Source organism: Scomber scombrus, chromosome 2 (genome assembly GCF_963691925.1).
Source record: "Scomber scombrus chromosome 2, fScoSco1.1, whole genome shotgun sequence".
NCBI classification, from domain to species: domain Eukaryota; kingdom Metazoa; phylum Chordata; class Actinopteri; order Scombriformes; family Scombridae; genus Scomber; species Scomber scombrus.
Genome location: NC_084971.1, coordinates 6,746,512 through 6,769,500, shown reverse-complemented (window position 1 = coordinate 6,769,500; position 22,989 = coordinate 6,746,512). Strand labels below are relative to the sequence as shown.

The following is a 22,989-nucleotide window of genomic DNA, read 5'->3' as shown; positions in this document are numbered from 1 at the left end:
CACCGGCGGCAGCAACGGCGCCCGGGCTCAGACCATCACCTGGGTGTTGTGCTTCAGGAGCCTGAATATGAGCCCAAAGCCTGACTTTCAGGTTTGATTCTGAGCTTAGGGCTTCATTCGTCAGGACCACAAAGTGACGAAAAAGTAAAACATCAGTCCTATAAGAAGCTACCTCTTTATCTCAGCTCATATTCATATTTCTGTTAATACTCAGAAGTATTTTGTTTTGCTATAAGTGAAATAAAGTTTCAATTCAGAACATAAGAAGTTGTTTCTGTGATTCCTGTGTGAGTTAAAGTATGAAGAGAGAATGTCTGGCAGCACACAAACTATAAAATGAAGCGTTGTTAAATTAATCTAAATTACTAAAAATGATTAAAACACCAATAAACATATTTTCAATAGGAGTATTGTATCACAATATGAGCAATGAGAAATTAACTTAATCATGCTATTCTTGGATTTTTCTCAAGTTTCCATGGCGATATTTGTTAGGTCGTCACTAGTTATGAAAGTCACTGAAGTCAGTGGCTTTCACAACACACCACCCACCCACTAAGAATCACAGCAGCAATAGACTTCAACACAATTTTTAGTCAAATTTGCAGCTGTATTCAAGAGAGAAGTACAAAATATATTCCAGGAAACAGCAACAGTTTCACACAAAATCAGTAACATTATATTACATAAATTCATAACTTCAAAGAAATGAAAGAGCCATTGAGTAGCTTTGGCGTCAGTACACTGAGAACTAAGTTATAACTCTCTACTGTTTGTGCTTTTGACAGCTGGTTTAAATAGCATTTCTGACAGTGATTACATTCCCAACAGAGTCAATTAAATATGTTTGAGTATGTACCCACAAAAACACATGAAATACTTCACCATTACAATGAAGGCATTACAGCTTGTAGTCATGATTATTGATTACTTTTCTCATGATTCACGAATCAAACCAACACACAAAAAAATTGTTGAGTAAAACAAAATGTAGGTGTAATGACTTCATAAAATGGACATAGTAAAACCTTTGTGCCATATTGGTTTGTATATGCAACCAGACCAGTTATAAATCTTTAAAAGAATATGGATTTGACTCAAATAAAGCTGTTGTTGCGTCATGAAAAAATAGTACCTCTTAATGACTGTACTGTAGAACATTTTAATACTTTGTGAAGTCTCAGATTTACACAAAAAATCACAATACTTTCTAGGCTTATTAACAGCATGCGGACACTCTGATCCATTAATAGTTTCAGACATAATCTGAATGTGTTCAATCAATTGCAATGAAATGTTATAAACACATTCATGGTCCCCAGAGAACGCTGTATGAGGCAATGAACCCCTGACTATCCTCTAGTCAGCATCACCTGTACCTTTTGTGTCTAGTGCTAATTAGCTAATGTTAGCATGTTAACACACCAAAATATAATGAACATGGTAAACGCTATACCTGCCAAGCATCCCCATGTTAACATTGTGTTTAATTGTAATTGTGATCATGTTAGCATGCTAACATTAGCACACAAGTAGCCTCAAGGAGCTGCTAGCTTGGCTGCAGACTCTTTGTCTTGTTCATTGCTGAATTTAAGTTAAGCGTTAATAGTCACTTGAGGCCAATGTTAACTAAAATGTGTACCTTACTGGCTTTGGTCGTACATGACTGACCCTGGTACCTGTTTCAAATTGAACCCAACTAAATACATTCATACAGTCATATTCATATTTAGCTTCTGCAGAAAGCACGTTTAACCCAGCCCAGGAGATACATCAGTGCAACAGACACGTGTCTGAACTTCTGATTTCTTCTGATAGGTTTCCTTAAATAAATGTGCATAAGTTCAGGGGTTCACAAGAACAAATATAACTCAGGCTGTTTATGCTGTTCACATCCAGCAAGGCTCTCTGAAAGTGACTCCATCACAACACATTTCACCCCGCGGGATAAACAGAGAAAATCAATTCCTCATTTCTTTTTCAGTTGCTTTCAGTTCTGTCTTTGCAGGTAGGTGCATATTTTTAAAGAAAGGTTTTTTTTTCTACTTGATGAAGTACAAAAAGCAGCTGCAATAATTATCAGCACTTTTGGTATGAGCCACAAACTGTGCAGCAGAAGAAAAAAAACAAAAGTTGTATGTGAGTTTCAGTCTTGTTTTATCCAGTGTGTGCTATCCTTCATGATGCCTGTTATTTTACAGAAATTCAGCATTTCTAGTTGCTGTACCTTTACCTTGTTTTTTGGATCACTGTTGTGAAGTCGCACAGTGAATAATTAAAGATCATGCCAGAAAAATGTGTGTTCTGTTTAGTGTAGTATATAAGAATTTTATGAAGGATAAATCTCAGTAAAAAAAATATGAATGGTTTCATGAATATTAGCTTCCAGCATTTCTCCCATTCTCCTGTGTCGGTGTCATCTGTCCACCATCTCTCCCTTTTCTCCTCCTCTTTATCCTCTCTCACCATCCCTCCTGCTCTTCCCTTTCATAGGCATCCTCCCATCTGTGGCGGTGACCCTCGGCCCCTCTCCTCCTGGCGCCGGGTGAGTCAAATCCCTGGGCCCCTCCGTCCTGGCCCCCTTCCTCTCTGTCCTCTGCTCCGATCTCCTCCGCCACATGCTCGTCGTCGTCCTTCCTCTCCTCCTCCTCCTCCTCCTCCTCCTCAGTCTCGTCCTCTTCACTTTTCTCAGAGTCTGACTCATCTGAGTTGTCCTCTTCCAGGTAGCGGTAGCCTTTGACCTGCGGACATAGATTTTTATGTTCTATTGATAACCGGGGAGAGGAAGTGAGTCACTCTTAAGTCGAAATGTGTTTGCAATTAATGAGATTTAATTCACTCCTACACAGTTGAAGGATTTCTTCCATAGCACGTTGGTACAGCGCAAGACAAATTAATGTTTCCAAGAGTTAAAATCTCACCACACACTCCATCTTAATAGCTTAATTATTATTTCTGAGATAAACAGAGTTTCTTGGAGTGACACATTTACATGCTGGATGCAAAAAGCATTGTTGGTTCCAGAAAAAAATAGATTTTTTGGTGTGAAGTTAGATTTGATCTTCTGCAAAGTTGTGACTGTTGGGTTTAAATCAGTTGCTGATCTGACAGCTTTAGCTTCAGTAGAGGCTTTGGACAGTTTTACTTGAGATGCCAAGTAATGAACACACCAAGCTTAAACAGAGAAGGGATTGATTAAAGAAAGGCAGTAAAGTGGCCCACTGCATTCACACTCAAACCTATAAATAAGCTGCGGGTGTGATCTCAGAAGTTACACTTTAATCATGAACAATTCTGATTGGATAGCAGGAGGTGGCTAAAAGAATGTAACATGAAACTTCAAATGTAGTTGTGCTTTGGGTCACCAGTCTGAACTTTAGTCTAAGTCAGAGTACGTGGTATAATAGTTTGCAGGTAACCCTAGCAACGGCACTTCTGCTATTTTACCAAACCACGGGTAAAAATGACAAACAAACGGTTGAACTCAGCTTCTGTTTTTGCCTCCACTAAGCAGCCATGTAAGTGTGATAGTACATTCTCATGTGTAATATCACACTTACAAGAAAAATTATGAACTCAATTCCATCTTCTTATATATTCTTGTATGAATATTTAATATTGAAGTATAATTTATCCAAAGCTTCTCAGCCCACATGGGCCCAGCAAGACACTACTTACATTACCTACAGAGGAGTACTGCTTATTTAATATAACTATGCCATATAAACTACAGTAAATATAATCTGTCTACACTTTCAACTTTATCCACAATTTATTTACTATATCCAACAGTGCATGAGATCATAGGGGGCTGCTTATTCATTCCAGTGAGAGCTATATTAAGTAAAAGATTTGATTTGAAATTAGCAAAGAAATGCTTAAAGCTGAAATTGCAAAAATGATGAAACAAATGAGCAATTAAAAAACTGCCACTGGTTGTTTTTATTCACGATGGCAATATTGGCGAAAATGACGGTTGATTTTATTCAACTCGTTCTGCAGTAACATGATAGTCATTTTACCATAGCTGCCCTCACTGGAAGATAGACTCCTTGTTGGAATTTGTTAAATTCGTGGCACACTGTGACTGGTTACCTTGTGCCTTGGCCGAGGGATCCGAGGCCGTCTGGGAATCACATTCCTAGCGAGGCGACGCTCCATCACCCAATAGCAGTAGCTTGCCAGCAGTAACGTGGCCAATAAGATAGAGATTTTGGCCTGAGAGGGAGAGGACAAAAAATACAAGATGTAAGGGACAAAAAATAGGCACAAACACACACTAAACATTCACTCTACACACACACACATACACACACACACACACACACACACACACACACACACACACGCACGCACACACACACACACACACACACAGTCACATACCCTCATAGGCAGGTAGGACCAGAGGTAAACTATGAAGATGGCAAGGGCCTGCCACCAGTGATAGATGGTGTAGACGAAGTCCAGACGTTCTTTTTCCTCAGCATACAGCATACTGAGCAGGGCTGACACACACACACAGAGGCGTTTATGCCGAGACATGTCATATATTAACAAAATTAATGCACAGTACACGCAGACATCGTTACTGCAGCTGCTACTCACTGCTGACGCCTGTCTTGTTAAGGGCAGTGCCAAGTCCCCACAGCACACTAATCACCAGCAAAGGGCCGAGATATTTTGGATTATTTGGAGGCAGATCTAACGCCATTAGAGTCACCAGCAGCACAAAGTGCACAGCGGCTCCCCCCATCAGACACACCCAGCGAGGGAGGCGTAGGAGGCACAAGGAGAGGGAAGAGAAGACGGAGCAGGAGAGGCCGTAGACGACAATGAGGAGCCACATGCTTTTTAGGCCCAATACACATACACCATAGGACTGTGGAGAGAGGGAAAGAAAGACAGAAATTACATATTTTCTGTCCTTATTACTAAAATCTACCTGCACCATTATACCTCCAGCTTGCTTTTCAAACTAAGCAAATTTATCACATATTTTGGGTTTTTATTTAACTATCTCCTAAACTGATAAAACAGTAACTAAACATTGCAACTAAAAGCTACTCTACTCCATACCAGGGAAAATCCAGTGATGGCAAACAACACTTCAAATCCGCTGTAGATGAAGAAGGGGACGAGAAGTTGCAGCCTGTAGTCTCTCAGGTGTTTGAAAGGCAGCTGGAAGATGTTTCCCCAGCCTATGCTGCGGAGGTCGATCTCTTCTGTCGGACGATAGGCAGCCCCACACAGCAAGAGGAACTGTGTGAAGTAGTAGACAGTTTCATTTCCCTTGAATTATTAAATTAAGTAAGAACAATGTATATATATATGTTCTTTTCTTTACATAAAAAATAGATATATAGTGGGATTTACAAGGAGCTTTGAGATTATTAGGAAAAAAAAAACGCCTAAACAACCAGCTAAACTCACTGAATTCTAAGGAGACAGAGGTGTGTGTGTGTGTTTGCGTGTGTCGGGGAGTTGAGATCTTACGATGAGCATGGCGAGGAAGGCAAAGCCCATGAGGACGCTTTCCACCTGGATGAGCAGCATGGAGCGCGGCAGCTTGGTCAACACGGTGGTGTTGAAGCCGGGGATTATGCCACTGATTGAGGCACCTGGCAGAGGAAGAGGAGGGTACAGCCATCAGAAAACAAGGTGATGGAAAGAAGGGCAGGGTCTTAATCAAGTCATATCTAATGCGTTAACACATGAGGCTGTATCTCTGCTATTTAGGACATGAAGAATGAACAGAATGATTAAAATCTACATTGAAAAGCTGAAAGGGAACAGCGGTAACAGCTTTGAAAGAAAACCAGGATGTGTGTGTTTTTGTATATGAACGCAGTATTGTATTGTGAAAATGTTGTGTTAACCTCTCTACTGTTCGATTTCCTCTTATTGTTGTTCATAATAAAAACAGAAGCATTCTTGGGATCCCTTTCTAAGGTATGCATACCACAAAAAAATGTGTCAGCTTTAGCATAAGTATTGCTCTTCACTAGTTTCATACTGTAGCAGCTTTAGGAGGCAACTTTGGTTTCTTTTACCACCGTGCTGCTTTTAAATACATACTGGTTATTGGACAAATTAGCACATGTACTTCCACTTCATGCACTTCATGGTTATTTGTGAAACCGGGAGTCTAAAAAAACAGAGAGGTCATGAGGTATACAAGTTTTAGTTTTTGACATGAAACTTGAAGTCAATTAATTATTTAAAATGCAATAATTTATTTAGCCACTTGGGTGCAGCATTAAGTCTTAAAGTTGATCCAGTGTATGTGGTATCAAACTGTTTATTAAGTTTGGCAGGGAGCTACATTGTCTTTATTAAAGCTTTTCTACTGAAACGGCTGCCTCCTGCAAATATAAACAAGGTGATAAGAGTAAAGTTTGTGGAATTTCAAAAAAATACTGAGCGATAAGATGTTGAAAGACTCACTACGAGCCACCTCTTTCACATTTCACAAAGTGTTTTGATTCTTTGTACTTTCTTTTTTCATCAATGCTAACAGTCAATGATTTATATGACAGTGGATAAAGAGAGGGCGTATTTATCTGTCATTGTTTATCAGTGGGGGGTGAAGTGATGTGTGTCTTTACCGCAGTGTTTGACTTTGCAGAGAATGTGTTTGTTCTCATGCAGGTAGCCGTTGAGGACGAGACGCATGGGGAACTCGGCGAAGACCAAACTGAGCTGAAGAGGTAGAGAGAAACGGGATTAGGATTTGTTTTTCTTAAGTTTAACACAGTCCTCTATTTGTTCAACATAAAAAAAAATGAAATGAACGAAAGCGTCAGTGAACGATCGACGTCCACGCTGGAGAGGACTCACATGGAAGATGATGTTGAAGACCGACTGGAAGACGATGATGTATTTGTGGCAAGCTCCTTTAGGTAGCTTCTTCTGCTCCTGCACGTGCTCTTCTCTGTAGTTGACGTACTCGTAGTACTGCTGAGCCATCCTGCGCGTCGTGTTTGTGTGGTGTGATGAGAGAAAAACACAGAAAACAAAGATACATTTACTTTACTAAAAATATAGTTATTTTGACGTAATAGTATATTTAAAGTTCACACAATCACATAACCGAACACTCCCTCTGTGCATGAGGTTTACACAATTATCAAACCACCCACAAAGGGCAAAAAACGCCACATCAAAGTTTTATAAAGTTCAACATATAAACCAAAAAAATTTCACACACTGAAATCTAAGCTTTGCTCTGAGTGCTGAATATTCGAGGTGTAACGATTGCTGTTCAATAATAGTTTGATTAGATTTAAAAGTATAGAGCTTGGAAATGTGCCTTTAATTGACTATTTTCTGTTTCTTTCTGCACTCAACTTTATAAAAGAGCTTCTTGAGACATTGGAATGATACAATTGTTTCTCTGCAGCATGAATCACAAAAGAACTAAACAAAAATCAAGTGGTAACAAAAAGATCTCAGCTTGACACTTGTCACATCAGGAGCTTTATATCGACTGAATCAATATAAGGTATTGTTACATTTCTGTTAACAGACTTACTTGGAGCAGCTAATGATTCTGATGAGTCTCGTCATAATTATTTGACACAGCAGGTTAACAAACGCTGACAGCATACAAGCAAGCGTAATTTGTGCTTTATCAGAGGAGATGAATACATCACAGATTGAAGTGTATATTCATATTTAACAGTTTTTAACAAATGTACTAAAAAAATAAAAGCAACAATGGCTCAGCTAAATGACCAGTAGCTCCTTAACTCATGTCAGCATTTTCATCTGATTTTATCTTATTACAGATACATCAGTGTCAGCCCACAGGCGACAAGAAATTGCAATAAAGTTATGCTAAAGAGATCATTTAGATTAAATTTTCTCACAATTCAAGGTTGGATCATCGGCCATTCAAAGTAAACAACAGCTCCGGGCCCCAGAACTCCAGGGGCCACAAAAGCTCCAGGTGTACTGAGTGTTTACAGGTTGATCCCACTTGATGATCATGTAATCATACGACCCTGTTTAGAAGAGGGTAAATGTGTCAAAATGTTTTAAGACTTGATTTGTTTCAATTTTGTCCTTACATGTTGCATATTCCTTTACTTTACGTTTGAAACTCTTCACTCAGGCTGTAGATTTAGAGTAAAAATTAATAGGAGTAAAATAAGAGTAAAAACTATTTTGTTCTCTGTGTAATAACTCTGCTTAATTTGCACATATACATTTTACAGATATTTGTATGTACAGGAAACATTTTCGTACTATTTGTTTTTGTGTTTTCTGTTTTTGTACTTGTGTTGGGTGTTTTTTAAGTTTCCCATCTGGGATAATAAAATGGCTGAACTGTTGTATTTAATCATATTACTGCACAGTGGGGGAGGAACAGAGATGTATTGTTTTATTATATTGTCTATTAGAAGAGAAAATCTGCTGGGGGGCCCTTCAGGCTATTGGATTCAGGCACTGACCATAAAATCTGATTAAAATCCAACAAGTTGTTCCCTGGGTCACTATCATCTCTCTGTTGGAATCGTCCAATACAGGCATAACATGTCCCACAATAAATAATAATGTCACCAGTTTTTTTTTGTAACTCTCTGCTCTCCCAAAACTCCAGTAGATCATATGACCAAAGAAGGCAGTTATTTGGATTTGAACATGTTTGTTGAGTCCATTGGACATATGTCACTGATTTACTCTTTTTTTTAAAGCTTTAATGCTTATGCTTACATATCACCTTTGAATCGATAAAGATAAATGGTTATGTTTAGGTTAAAGATAGTTAACTGTAGGTATACAGTGATCTTACATATATACGGTCAGGTTTAGTTTAAGGGAGAAACAGTTAAATTCATGAAGGTAAAGTTTAGGTATAATGTTGGTCTGTTGAAGGTAAGCGTAACATCACGCTCAAAGTGCTGTGATGTAAGCTTGACCTCTTATAAAGCATCGTCTCCGACTCCATCCCTGCATTTCTTGTTTCTTACCTGGTGATATAACTTCCTAAGGAGGCCCACAGCGGCACAATGGCCACACCAATTGCGACGGCTGACGGAACCAAGGTGTAGTAACGCTCCCAGTAATTGGTCGAGACGAATAGTGCGTAGATTCCTGAAGCCAGGAACATCATCCACTTAGTACCTAGAAACCTGAAAGCAAAGTAGAAAAGTATACACCCCAGATAGAGCAAGGACAGCTAAATATAGAGAAGAGAAAGGTTCTATTATTAGTGTTTGTGTATCTGTGTGAGTCTACCTGATGAGTATGGGGGTGTACAGCAGGCTTATAATGGGCGTGACGTTGATGCCCATCATCATCTTGCGGTCGATGTCCTCCAGGCCAAGGTTGCTGTACTTAACTTCTCGGTAGGTCATATCATAATGAAGGATCAGCTGCATCTGTAGAAGGCCTGTAGCACACCAACACACAACTTGTGTATAAAAATAAGAACCTATCAGAGCCTCTGCAACTCTGTCAATGTGTGTGTTTCAATGACTTTGCTCTTTTCAAACACACACATACATACAGTCCTACTCACCCATATACACACTATACACGATCATGGCTCCAAAACTGGCTGCAAGAACATTCTTGATGACCCCCAACCTCTTCCTCCTGTAGTACTTCCTCTCCTCCTCCTCCTCATTGTACTCAGCCTGCGGGCCCAGAAACTCCTCCACCTCAAGAAAAAATGAGGGGAAAAAAGGGTGATGCAACTGTTTGATAAGAGCAAAGGTGGTGGAATTGAATCACACCAATGGAGGAGGGTGTTATCTATCACCCAAAACCTGAGAATCACAGAGACTGGCGTTCTGAGGGTAGCAGGGAGCTCACCTGGCCCTGCATGTTATCATCTTGCCCCACATCCAGCAGTTCGTTCACATTTCCATTAGGAGGCGCTACAAGCTGATCACGGTCTCCGAGCAGCTCTTCCACATCTGTTGCCTCCATCTGCTGACCAAAAGGAGCAGTACACTCTATTAACAGATGGTTAACTGCAGCTTCTGCAACAATCTAAACCAATCAGAGTGATGTCATATCTTGTTCCTTTATTACTCCCACAACTCCTGTTACAGTAAGCATCACATGTCTGTGCATGACGTTCAACAAAAAGGGTTTAAATGATTAACACTACCTTTAGATGATCTTTAAAGCTTTCACAAACCACACACACACACACACACACAAAAAGAATCATGAAAAAATTCAGGATAAAATAAGACAGGAAAATCTGGATAATTACCTCTTTAAGTTATGAACGTTTAACTTTATGAGACAAAGCAAACAACATGTGCACAAAGGTTCCAAAATACATCATCTCCCCTGATCCTCCTGGGTTGTTGCTGTGTTAATCATGTAATTTAAAGTAAAACTGACATTTTAAATTGTTAAATTGTACCTTTTAAGAAAAAGATTTGTGCCTTTTTCTCTTTTAGTGTTATGGGAGCCACATGTTCTCTTTTATTCTTAATTTCACATCCTTCTTTCTTAGAGCTTCAAACACAGTTCACTGACATCATTTCTGTAAGTTTATCTTTTAGCTATTTGAACTGTTTTATGTGCTGAAAAACATTTTATTAGAAAAATAAACTCATATACTCGACCATAAATTAGGTTGTTTGACAATATGATCATTTATCACATTCAGATAAAAGCTCAGTCCATGAAATCTAGTTATATGGTTAATGAAATTGAATTATTTATAGCCTTATCCCTTCATTATAACTTGATAACTGTTACCGATATTAAATACATTTATTTATTTGTTTATAAAAAAGGGATTCAGTCTAATGTTAAACGTGTTCTGTTAAATGTTAGCAGTTAATACAGCTTTATTTCTGCTAGTATGCCTCTGTAGACTCTAGAAATCTTTCTCCAATATCAAGCATACATTAACATTATAAACAAATGGCTATTAAACATTAAATATTTCCATACAAGAAACCTCATTCTCCACTCTTGTTCACAGACTTACCTTTCAAAAGTCCCTTGAATACTGCTGGACTTAACTTAATAGTATTCATAGGTTTAAAGTGCATTAGTGGTACTATTATTTGATATTACTGCATCCACTGTCTGTGTGGTAATATCTATCTGAACAGAGACGCATAGTTATAACATATTATGACTCTCTTTACGTTGATGCATGACACGTATTTTAGATTTATCAAATTCATGAGTGTCAAATACTATCATGAAGACTGCAATACGCCTTTTTTCCGGTTATAATCAGCCTGAAAATCACTCACCGTGTTCCGCGCAGACACCAGTGAAAAGTTAGTCCACCTGAGGCTCAGAAACAGCGCAAACTGCAGCTGTCAGTTCCCCTTTCCACAGCACAAGCTGGAAGTATTTATAAAAGTTTCACCAGGGAAACGAAAGTCAGTATAGTCTTCACTTCCTCACTCTCATCTGTGCTTGTCTTAAAGGTACAGTCACGCATTTACAAACCCTGCCCCCACTCTGCAGGTGGGATGGACTTCTCACCTGAACCCGGCAGGCCACTCACAGGGCTTTATTCTATCATTATTCATTTTTTGTGTTTTGATTAGTGCTTCAAAATACCAATGCATTGAGGTCCAGGGGAACTCCACTCAAAAGCACCCAGTTCTGCCTGCTGTTTTAATAGATGGAACTATTTGAGGCCTTCCTAATGTTTAGTATCACACACTATCAGGCGGTGATGAGTCATTTGGAATTTCTTTCGGAAATATTGTAATATTGGGATAAAAGCTGCAATTTGTATAAAATAAAACTTATGTATTTTCATTTTCAACAATTTGCAAATTTACTGTAACTTCCCTAGAATATTTTTTTCAGACATTAATTACTTAACTATTCATGATTTTAGAAGAAATACATTTTGCCATGATGGTTCTGACAATAGCTTCTTCTTACAGTTAGGTAAATATGTTTGTAGGATGAGTCAATATTAAGTCAATTTTATTTATATGGCACCAAATCACAACAGAAGTTAACTTATTGCACTTTTCACATTGAGCAGGTCTACTCTGTGCTCTTTGCAGTGTGAATGATTTATAAGCATCTAGTAGCATCAACCCTACCCTTCCAAGGATGTATGGGAGCCTACAATGACTGCGAAACTTAAGAAAAACATGAAAGACCCTCTCCAGAGCCAGTGTTTGGTTTGGCCATTCTGTGCTACTGTTCAAATATGGTGAGCTCCTGCCCCGTATATACACACACAAAAGGCCCATTTTAAGCTAATGAAAACTATTCTTCATTTTCAGGTAATTGTATACTAATTAAAACATGCTTATCAATATTATATACCACTTCTGGCACGTCCATCTTACTAAATTACATCTACAAAACTACACACTGACCTTTAATTTAAAGGACTAACATTTCTTCATGATCAAGCGCTTGGTGACAAAACTCTCCTGACACACTCAAACTGTTGAGATAAACGATGGCATTTTTTTATTAGAGCAATTAATAACAATGAAACACTGTGCAGCTTCACAAGTGTCACTGACACAGTGGTTAACACAGGAAGAGGAACAAAAAAAGACGACATATAAAGTCCACAAAAAAAAACAAAAAACATGGTCCACTGGCATACAGCACAACAGTCTGCACAAGCCTGACACATGAGCAAAGTTCAGTCCATCTTCAACACATGTAACTACAGTGACCTGACTGCTGGTCTGTATCTGTGCTGTGACTGACGAAGGGCTGACAGAGAGTAAACTACGTAGTGTCTTGTATAAAGACATTTTGACTCCGCCATACATAATTAATTAAGTGCACGCCCTGATCCATGTTTCTGATTTACTGTAAGGTTTCTGCATAACAGACAACTTGTTATTGTGAACAATGTATCTTTATTTGGACAAAATGTGTTGCAGCCGTGAGAGGCCTACGTCACCCTCTTTCACAGAAGTAACCCGAGTTGAAAGGGTAACCAAAGACTACATGTAAAATCATTATTTGTGTTTGTTTTAACCTGCAGAAAATACCAGATAATTGGTACGGCAGATAATTAAAAAAGTGTATTAGAGTTTCTGCAGTAGAAGCAGCAGAAAACAAGCACAAAGTTTGACTTTTTAAATAATAATACATGTCCCAACTCGTTCGCCCTTCCGGTCAGTTTTTAGATGACTTGTAGAGGACCAGGCCGAGCTGAATTTGTAAAAGAAACAACAACAAATCAAACAGATCCAGAGAGGCTGCTAGACGTCCTCACGCTGCAGTGCCACCAGGTGCTCCGGTGCTTCCTCCAACCTCGACCTCTGTATCACTGTTTCAAGAGGCAGTTTCTCTCAATGGACCCTTCATCAGCTATAACTTGTTTTTATTTTTTATTTACCCACCCTCTTATTAAAACACCAGTCTCTCTTTTAGAGAAACCAGCTATGAACCCCCACATAACAATAACCCAGTCATCAGCGTCTTTATCCGCTACCGACAGCAGACTTCCTCATCATTTCCTCGTCCTGGACGGACAGCTCTGTCAGCTTGCGTCCCAGCCTCTCGTGAAGGTCCAGGTATTTGGCCACGCAGCGGTCCAGGCACACCGACTCGCCCTTCGTCAGCTCGGCCTCTTTGTAATGTGGTGGCACGCACTTCCTGTGGCAGGCGTTGGTCATTCTGAGAGGAGAGGAAGTTGGGAGTCGGTCAGAGTCATAAACATTACGTAGAGCTGGGAGATGCTGAGATTAATTTAATTTATTTGGTGATATTTGGTTATGTTTTTTTTTTTTTTATCAAGAGGATGAAGTAAACCACTTTTACTGCAATATTTGATTATGCATGCACACTTTGAATATAGTGTCCCACCAATAAATGCAGCCAGAGTCAACTGCAAACTGTTTTGACTTTTTTTCACCGTGACTTCACCACCACAGACAGGTTGTAGCTGCTGTGGCAGTGGGCCAATCACAAGTCGCAGTAAATCAAAGAACCATTGCGTTGAATGACTGTGAGCAAGTCCATACAAATAGTTATATTTTCAAGCTCTGGGTGCAAAAAGGATCAATTGCAGGTATCATTAGACATTTCGATACTACTTGGTATTGATTTATTTCAGTCGATACCTTACAGGTATTGTGTACTGATACCCAGCTCTAGATCTCTATGACAGTAGACTGAATATCGTTGAGTTGTGGACACAAGACATTTTAAGGTGCCACTTTGGACTTTGATAGTCATTTTTCACCATTTTCTGAAAAAGGCAACTAATCGATCAATTGAGAAAATACTCAACAGATGAAACGATGATGAAAATAATTGTTAGTAGCAGCCCTAATAAAGACCCAATCATCATGTATAGGACTGAAATTAGTGATGAATGTCTACAACTGCCTCAGACATTGTCATATATATTGTTTCAAAACACCAGTCATTCCACAAAATATACGGTCACATGGTAGAAATGAAGAAGAAATTAAGAAATACGAGTTTTGATTTTGTTAATGAAGCTTTTTCAAAGAGCTGCTGACATACTGACCTGTCATTACAGAAACACGTTATTAGAAATACATTTAAGTGTGATTCCAGTTCTGTATGTTCATTATATATGACAGAGTTTCGTCCTTCAGTGTAATTTGTGTGATCTGCTTTGACAGATATGTGAGCAAAGTTTGAGCTGAAATGGGGAAGAATGATTCAGCCTGATTTACCTCCGTCGTTACTAGAGGAACCATATTATATATTATATACTGAACAGGCCTTTTCCCACAGTGGGCATGTTAATATGTTGTTGCAAGAAAAACACAGATGTAAATAATATAATTAATGATGGCTGCATTCCACTAACTGTTTCAGGGCTCAGTTATTGTGCTTCTTGACATTTTAATTAAACCCAGCCACATTAATGGTATTAATTACATGTGTCGTTTTCCAACTATAACACATATCATGATGGTGCACCCCAGTAGCCTAGTGGTTTGGATGCATGCCACATACCCACAACATCTGTTGTTCAAGCCAGCAGCTGACCTTTATTTAATGACGCCCATCGTTTCCTGTCAACTCTCCACTATCGCTATAAAAAAAGGAACAAACATGCCTTGAAAGAAGACCAAGGTGTCATGGTGAAAGCCGACGGACACATTCTCACACAAACTTCAGTTACTCTGCTGTGCAGTCCTGCTTTCACATCCACAATGCCTGCAGTCTTCATCGGAGGCCCCCTGAACTCAGCTCTCAACCTAACTTTTTAGTCATCTGGACTACAGATTCATCTTCAACTCATGCTGCTTGTTGTAACATCTTTAAACTCCCCTCTATTCAGTCTTGGTCTCATTTCTTTAAAACCAGTCAGGTAATAAAGATGCAAGTAAGAGAGGATAGTTGCATCAAGATTAAACTCTTCACTGGTGGATTTACCCTCATACAAAAGATGAAACATCAAGATTACATTAAAATGGAACACTGAAAACCCAGAAAGAACAACACTAACTGGATGATTTTTGTCCCTATCTTACAGGACAGGTCTCCAAGTCTGTCTTAAAACAGAACAGTGGACAACATTTTCCTTGCTGTATGAGCAGGAGGAATCCTGCTCATACAAAGATCTCCTTCAAATGTGCTTTTGATGTAAGAGATGGGGGGCAAAGTCCACAGTGTGTCCACACACTCATTTTTAAAAATGATGTGACGCTTTTATGAGGCTTCAACAGTCTGAGTTAGTCATATCAGGTGGATCTACCACATTTACAGTCTTTTTAGCATCAAATTCCCTCTGTGTTTCCTCGGACAGTGTTTCCGTGTTGAGCTGTGGAGGAAGTATGGTAACAAAAAGAGGGACTTTGGCACTAAAAACACTGTTTAAAATGTATCTACTTGATTCGACTCATTTTTGCAAAGGAGGAATTGAAGGGCTGAAACCATATGGACTTTTTTGCTGGTTTAGTTTTATTATTTTTCTTTAGGAATGTTTTTGCAAATTCCCATGAGATGATAAAAGGTAAGAGACATGAGATTTTGCCCTTTGATTGGAAATTGTGTGCAACTGCTGACCAAGAAATATGGAACACCCTTCAGCCTGATGGGAACACTAACAACATACTTAACATTTTGAGGTATATCTTTTAAATTGTAAGTCTGAAAAACGAAATTCCCCTTTTCCTGGTTTCTATGGGTCCAGATGAATTTATCCATACGAGCCACACTCTTTTGATTTTTAACATCTCCACGTAAAACAAAGGTATGACTGCTACCAAATGTTCTGCGGGTCACTATTGGACCAAGCTATGTTAAGTTGCAAATGACAGACTGTCCAGACATCAAAAAGCTTGGTGGATATTTATATTTAAACTTTTGAAACTTTCAGCTTCTGTATGTGTTGACTTGAACAATGGAATCACAATGTTACCCCTAATCTCCATTTCAAGATCATGCTTTCAGGAGATAAAAATCACTGAATTTTACATTTAAAAAAATAATATGTGCATGTCCTGATGTCTCAAAATTGTTAAGATATGGCTGTTGATCATAATTTAAAGATTTACCTTAGGGTTCTGGTCTGAGAATCTTCATATTGTGAGATTTTATAATGAATGATGAATTAAATTGTTGAAAAGCAATGTGCAGAGTGCTTTTCCAACTGCAAATCCTAAAGGTCTTATTTGAATTAATCCCATTAACACCATGTGTTACTGTCATTCAATATAGTCTGACACTTCTCCTTGAACATGACTGACTGCTGTGTCTAGTGGTTTGTACAGTTAATAAAATCTATGTGTACAGGCACTCACTATAGGTGACTGAGTATCAATGAAATACTATGTTTCATGTAGCTGCTGCCATGAACATCTTCTCTAAGCTTGGCTATCATTCAGATCACCTTATGTCACGGGCACATCTATACATGAAGGCCATGCTACAGTGACAGTGGATGACGGAGACAGCAGAAATAAGAGGCAGCTAGCTCGGTGATTAGCTTGTGTGTGGTTTTTACCGGTTGTACATGTCAGCCATCATCTCCACCTCCAGCTCCGCCGCCAGCTGCTGTGCTTTCATGGGATCCATGTTGTGCGTCTCAGCGCTGCTCTCCACCGCCTTCAACCACAAAACACGCCGTGCTGGTGACCCTCTCAGGCGGACTGCACAAGGAGCCTGCCCGCTGCTTCTTCTGTAACCTTCAAGGCTGTAAGAAAACACGTGTCTACCGTTTCCTTTCGCACTTCCGATGTCAATAAAGTTGGATTCAAACGGAGGGCAGAGAGAGGACAGTGCGCCCTCTGCTGGCTATACTTTTTAAAACAGGGACAAATACTAGTGTAACAGTGATTTTTGTTTTTTTACATCAGGAGGTAAGTCACCCACCTGATACCTTCACAATAAAAAAAACACCTGCATGAAAATACTTTTTTTTTAATAAACCATAATTATATTATTTACATTAAACATATTAACACTGTGACTCAAAATAAGATGTTTTCTGCAATGGTTACAGTGCAGGAAAACTACTTTTTACCTTTATCAGTCTCACAGTCCAAATTTGACTCAAATTAATAAAAATAAAAAAAGGAATATAAATCATAAATGTGAACAATGGCAATAACATTTCTCCTTGTATACATGTTTAAGCATATTATTAATGGAAATTAAAACAGCCATTTGAAACTTGTACATGGAACTAAATTAACCAGCATGCAGCCTGTGATTCTTGCATGTACACAGCTAATAATTGCCAGACACAGTAAAAGAAAAGAAATGTATAAAAATGTATTACACATAGTTTTACACTGAAACAGACTTCATCCGACATCTCTGTGAACAGAAATAAAATCAGAACAACACAGAGAACATTAGGATTGACACAGCAAAGTGCCGGAAGAGTCACAACATAATAAAAACTATACACACGCGTACAAAAGGTTACTCCGCCTCATCTCCAGTCACATCAATCTCGTTCACGTCTTCCTCATCTTCTTCGTCTGGAATTATATCTGTGTTGTCGAGTCCAGCTTCACACTCTCTAGGCTGAGAAACTTTGTCTGGTGAGTAAAGCAGAACGTCCACCTCCACTTCCTCCTCTTCTTGAATGCAGCCGAGTCTGCCGGCGTCTGACAGAGATGGACCCCTCCTCTCAGGAGTCTGGGGGTTCAAGTTGTGGTCCAAAGGCATTTTGTTTTCTTGAGGCAGTTGGTTTTCACTGTGAGAGGAGCTGGCATCGTCAGTGGTCTGCATTGTATCAGACAGTCCTATGCTTAAGGGCAATGCTGCAAAAAAAAAGAAAGCCGTCAACTGGAGGACCCCGTGTCACTGGAATATTGTTTCATACAAATGCTTGTTGTTTTCAAAGGTCACTTCTGAGTATCCCACGGGGCTTTCCAAAAGGATATGGAGTAGCCAGCCAGTGGGAAAAATATCCTCACAAGAGAGATATTTGACAGGTCAAAGTATAGTGGTTTTTGATTTGGACCTGGTCTAATGTGGTCTGGCTGAGAAAATTATTGAAATTGTCCTTTTTTCTGTTATCATAGACAAAATAAAGACTTCACAAATCTGAAAGTGGGTTTGCTATGATGTCTAACACTTTTAGTAGTAAGTGTTAATGTTAAAATATATGGAAAATGCAGACTTTTTTATAGTTACTATGCAATCCTCAATTTACTGCTATCTGTGTTTTGTGGAGTAGTCTAATGAATGTCTCCCATCTGTGCAATCAATGCCATTTTTAATGCGTTTTATCATTAATTATTTTGCTAATATTTGTCAAACCCTGAAGACAATTCTCAGCTCTTTGCTCAGCAGGACCCAATCTCTCAGCTGAGCACACACATGTTCATACAGAGTATGTGGAGATGGGACTAATACAGACAGACCTCATCTTGCTTGCATTGTTTTGAAGCAGAGGCTTGTGATCATAAATGTACATGTTAGTGAATCGCAACTTGTTAATCAAAACTATTCAATTAGAATCAAACATTTTTATACTAAAGTAGCCAGCTGGACTTAGATGAGTAGTTGGCTGTAGAGGCACAAGTTGCAGAGCCAGATTCTGGTCGATAGAATATCTGCATGGTTCAGTACCACTAGGAGCAAATTGGAAAGTATTTTTTGTGATTTGATCGAACTAATCCTTTAAAAAAGGAGTAACACAAAAGTGGCCCAACAGAAGGCAAAGCAAAATTCAACATCCAACATACCGCTGCATGTCATTCTTAGTACTACCATCAGATGTCGCCAAAGCAAAGAAGTTTGTAATCCTCAAATTAAACTCCAAAAATTCAATGAATCAACATTGACTGTGATCATAGTAAGTGGACTTTATAAACTGTCCAGTCATTCAATAATCTACCATGACCATAGAAAAAAAAATACACAATTCAGTACCTTGATCTTGACTGGTCAGTGGCTGCTCTCGCTCAGCTCCTCCTTCAGCTGACAATTTGGGACACACTGGGAGGTCCTCTTCACCAAACAAACTGATCCCCTGACCAGCAGCAGTGATTAAGTCACCTTGTTGTGATCTGTGATTCTCATCAGTCGATTTCTTGAAAATTCGATTGTGATTTTTATCAACTGTGACATTGAGGATGACCTGAGACTCTTCAATCCCACCCTTGTCCTCAGGCTGGGTAACGCCTATGTCCATTTCTTTCTCCTTAGTTGATTCTCCTTCATAGTTGCTGACTGTGTCATCACAAGCTTCCCTTTTATCTTCTACTGTTTCATTCATTTTCTGGTTTTCTTTTAACTTCCATGTTTTTAAGTGTTGGCGTTTGATAAGCTTTTTAAACTCCTTCAGTGAGACCATCTGCTTCTGTGTCCCTACTTTTTTTACTGCTGGGATTACGTCACGATTATTCTCAGCCTCAACCTTGGCAGTACTCTCAGCACTTATGGTCTTCTTCTGTGGGATAACCTCCACTTCTGCACCTCTAGTCCTCGTCCGTTTTTTGCACTCTCTCTTTGTTTTTTCACTGTTTTCCAAAGCCTCCATTGGCAAATCTTTTTCAGTTTGCTGCTCATTTTCCCCATTGTGGCCCTCTTTCTCAACAATTGGGGGAGTGCCGTCTGAAGGGGGGAGTTCTTCAAGGTTTGTTATCTTCGGTCTTCCACGGTTCCGCTTGCACTTCTGGGACACTTGTTTTGCTACGATCATTGCTCTGCAGATCACAGACTTTGGAATTGGCGAAATTTCTGTGCTTACGTCACTTGGCGACTCTTGTGCTTTTCTCAGAAAACTCCTTGTCCTTATCCGAGTTTGGTCGGTATTCACCGACTTTGTGTACCCTTCCGGACTTATCTTCTCTTTCATTTCTTCAGTCATGGTCGACTGCTCATTTGTTTTCCTTCCAAATTTAGATGGCATGTCTGAAGGGCCGTTGACTGCTTCTCTTTCTTTCGCCAGCACATTGTTGCTTGACAAACTGACTGAACAAACGCTCAAATTGATTTGACTCTTTGTTCCATCACTGACTTTTAAGGTTGGGTATGTCAACAGGGTACCAACAGCATCTTGTAGATCATTGGGGAACTTTCTCTTCCTCCTTTTAGGTGTTACAGAATCACATACAGTCTCACACTGTTTACACTTTAAACTTTTCTTTGTTCTCTTGTGGTCAGATTTCAGTTCTGCAGCATTCTGACTACAAGCAGATATCGTCCTCTCTCGTGCCCTGTTCTCGATACCAGAGTCTGCACAGGTTATTCCCTGTTGTGAGTTTAACTCAAGACGATCCAGGCACTGCATCGACCAATGGGCGTGATGCTGCTTCAAAGATGTATGCTTATTTTCTCTCTCAGCAATAGTGCTGAGGGGAAACTGCAGTGATCTGGGCTTTTCTGTGAGCCAGGGTCGCCCATGTCGAGACAGCTGTTGTTGCTCAGTGTTGATGCCGTAGCTTATTGAGAGGTCGGGGGCGGGCTGATTTGCTGCTGAGGTACTTGGCTCCAGTGGAGAGAGACATGGAGGAAGCCGTAGATCATCCATGCAAGGTAAGGGAAAAGAATGCAAGGATGGTGTCTCATTTCCATTTGACAGAGGTAAAAACTGTAAGATGTTCTGCTCCTCTTGTGAAGACGCCACCTGGAATGATGGGTAATCTGGTTCCTGCCCAATGGAGTAGAGAGCTGAAGCTATGACTGAACTTGTCGTGGGTGCTTCAGGATAAAGGCCATTTTGACTTTCGGGCGACAGCATTCCATCTGTTTGCCCCATGGATCCGACAGACGGGTGATGCTGAGGAGAGCGTTGCTGCTGGTTGATTAGTACAGCATCCGGAGGTACAGGTGAAACGCTCGTGCAGCTGGATTGGTTTGGAGCTGTATAACAACCTTGGATACCTGCACAACAGGTGGGAACATGACCGTCAGCCCATCTTGAATTGACAAAACTGAGGTGGTTGGTGATAGGGTGGGGGTTTGGGGGGATAGTGAAGGATTTAGATATAGGCTCAACTGAGACAGTTGGGATGACAAAATAAGAAGTGCTGGTGGACTGGAGGACTGGGAAACAAGAGAGAGAGAAGCAGGTACGAAGAAGAGAGAAAGAAAGAACGTTTAAGGTAAAGCCTGTAATCTTTTTGTTTTTTTCAACAAATGCTAACACTTCTAATTAGAGGGCAACATCAGATTCAGAATTATTTTAAATGTTAAAATCCTGTCAAGTGCATTTAAACAGGGAGCTTGATTATATTTCAACCAGTGTAAATATTTTGTAGATGCTACTGTAACAGACTGTCCAGAGGATCTCCTTCGATAAGCTATAGAAAACTGAAAACATCACAATCCACGACTCGATACCCACCACCAAACCTTCTGTCAGGAGTAAACAAATGAATCTAGATACCTGTATGTGTTGATGATGGATGGCCATTCTGTGTCCTGAAATCCTGAAAAAACACAGAGTCTTCTGCAGTGACAGCAGTCTGCATCTGACTCTGACCCGCTTCATTCTCTGTGATTGGGACCAGGCAAATGGCTCCATTGTGGGTCACTGACATATCATGTGACTTCTTGCAGTCATTCTCCAGGTTGGGAAGGATGTTCAGGCCAATCATGATGTCTTCCAGCAGCTTCTCTATCTGCTCGTCGGTCTCTTCAACAGGGCCCCGAGGCTGGGGGAGAGAGGCTGACACAAGCTCTTTGTTGTGGTTTGGGGTGACGTAGTTGCTGAAGGGTGGCTGGGAGTCAGACGAGGTGTTGGGGTGAGGCGGTGGATTATGGGAGTTGGTGGGAGCAGGTTGAGGAATCTGGGTGTTTGGTTTCTGAGGTGGGCACAAGTGGGTGATGCAGGGTGAAGGCTGCTGGATGGTTGTGAGTTCTCTCTGTGGCCTTTTGTGGTTGGAGCCATCCTTTGGAAAGACAAAAAAAAAGCATTAAATGTAAAACTTGAATTGCCACTTAAAATAAAACTCATTCTACATTCAAATAAATAGGCCCCAGTTATATTTTACATTAACAGGCCATGCTTTTAGCTATTTAAGATGATAAAACAAACATATTTGTGTTATCATTTTTATTAATTATATTCCCAAATTTTATAATCTTATATTATTGTCATTGACTAATAACATGGCATTGCTTCCTAAGAATCATCATCAGTCTGTGGTGCTGCTGACTCTCGGGTGGAGTCTGGTAGCAGATGATGAAACAGACCGTCTGTCCATCACGCCTCAGGCGGCATCTCTGGCAGCCTGGAGCGAAGTTAAGATTTAACCTGATGATTTCATCATACTGTCTATCACTTCTCCCACAGTACGCCTCTCCCCCCCTCCACTCAAATCTTCTAGAGAAAGTGGGTCATATTAGCTAATTTAGCTCCATGTATCAGCGATGAGAGACAGGTCGGGCACTTTGATCTGTGAGGTTTCAAAGAAATACGAGACGGCTGACGGAGCACCTTAATTACACCCAAACTGCAGGCTGCTCCTGACAAAATGACGTGGTTAGACAAATACTGCGCTGCCGACTGACGTGGTGTGACCCAGCTTTGTGGCTGTGACTTCATTTAGTTACCTAGCACACACACATGATACTAAACACTGAAATATAAATAGTCTCTTATTTGTCAAAGAT

General features: G+C 39.9%; 2 protein-coding genes across 3 annotated transcripts; both read right to left on the bottom strand.

The window, feature by feature from the left end:
• Window positions 1–1,039: 1,039 nt before the first annotated feature.
• unc93b1 (unc-93 homolog B1, TLR signaling regulator) lies at window positions 1,040–11,370 on the bottom strand. Of its 2 annotated transcripts, none has more exons than XM_062440099.1 (13): window positions 11,238–11,370; window positions 9,823–9,939; window positions 9,527–9,668; window positions 9,244–9,397; window positions 8,976–9,137; window positions 6,841–6,970; window positions 6,609–6,702; window positions 5,497–5,621; window positions 5,080–5,262; window positions 4,609–4,882; window positions 4,387–4,508; window positions 4,096–4,218; window positions 1,040–2,741 (listed from the first exon to the last, which is right to left on the bottom strand). In XM_062440099.1, exons 2-13 carry the CDS (start codon window positions 9,937–9,939, stop codon window positions 2,463–2,465), a joined length of 1,905 nt encoding a protein of 634 aa, XP_062296083.1. In that variant the 5' UTR covers window positions 11,238–11,370; the 3' UTR covers window positions 1,040–2,462. The 2 variants fall into 2 exon arrangements, with proteins under 2 accessions (XP_062296083.1, XP_062296095.1); XM_062440111.1 differs by having other exon boundaries at window positions 9,823–9,942; window positions 11,238–11,349.
• Window positions 11,371–13,361: 1,991 nt separating this feature from the next.
• timm10 (translocase of inner mitochondrial membrane 10 homolog (yeast)) lies at window positions 13,362–17,126 on the bottom strand. The gene is made up of 2 exons (XM_062433490.1): window positions 16,916–17,126; window positions 13,362–13,602 (listed from the first exon to the last, which is right to left on the bottom strand). Exons 1-2 carry the CDS (start codon window positions 16,984–16,986, stop codon window positions 13,407–13,409), a joined length of 267 nt encoding a protein of 88 aa, XP_062289474.1. The 5' UTR covers window positions 16,987–17,126; the 3' UTR covers window positions 13,362–13,406.
• Between the last annotated feature and the right edge of the window lie 5,863 nt (window positions 17,127–22,989).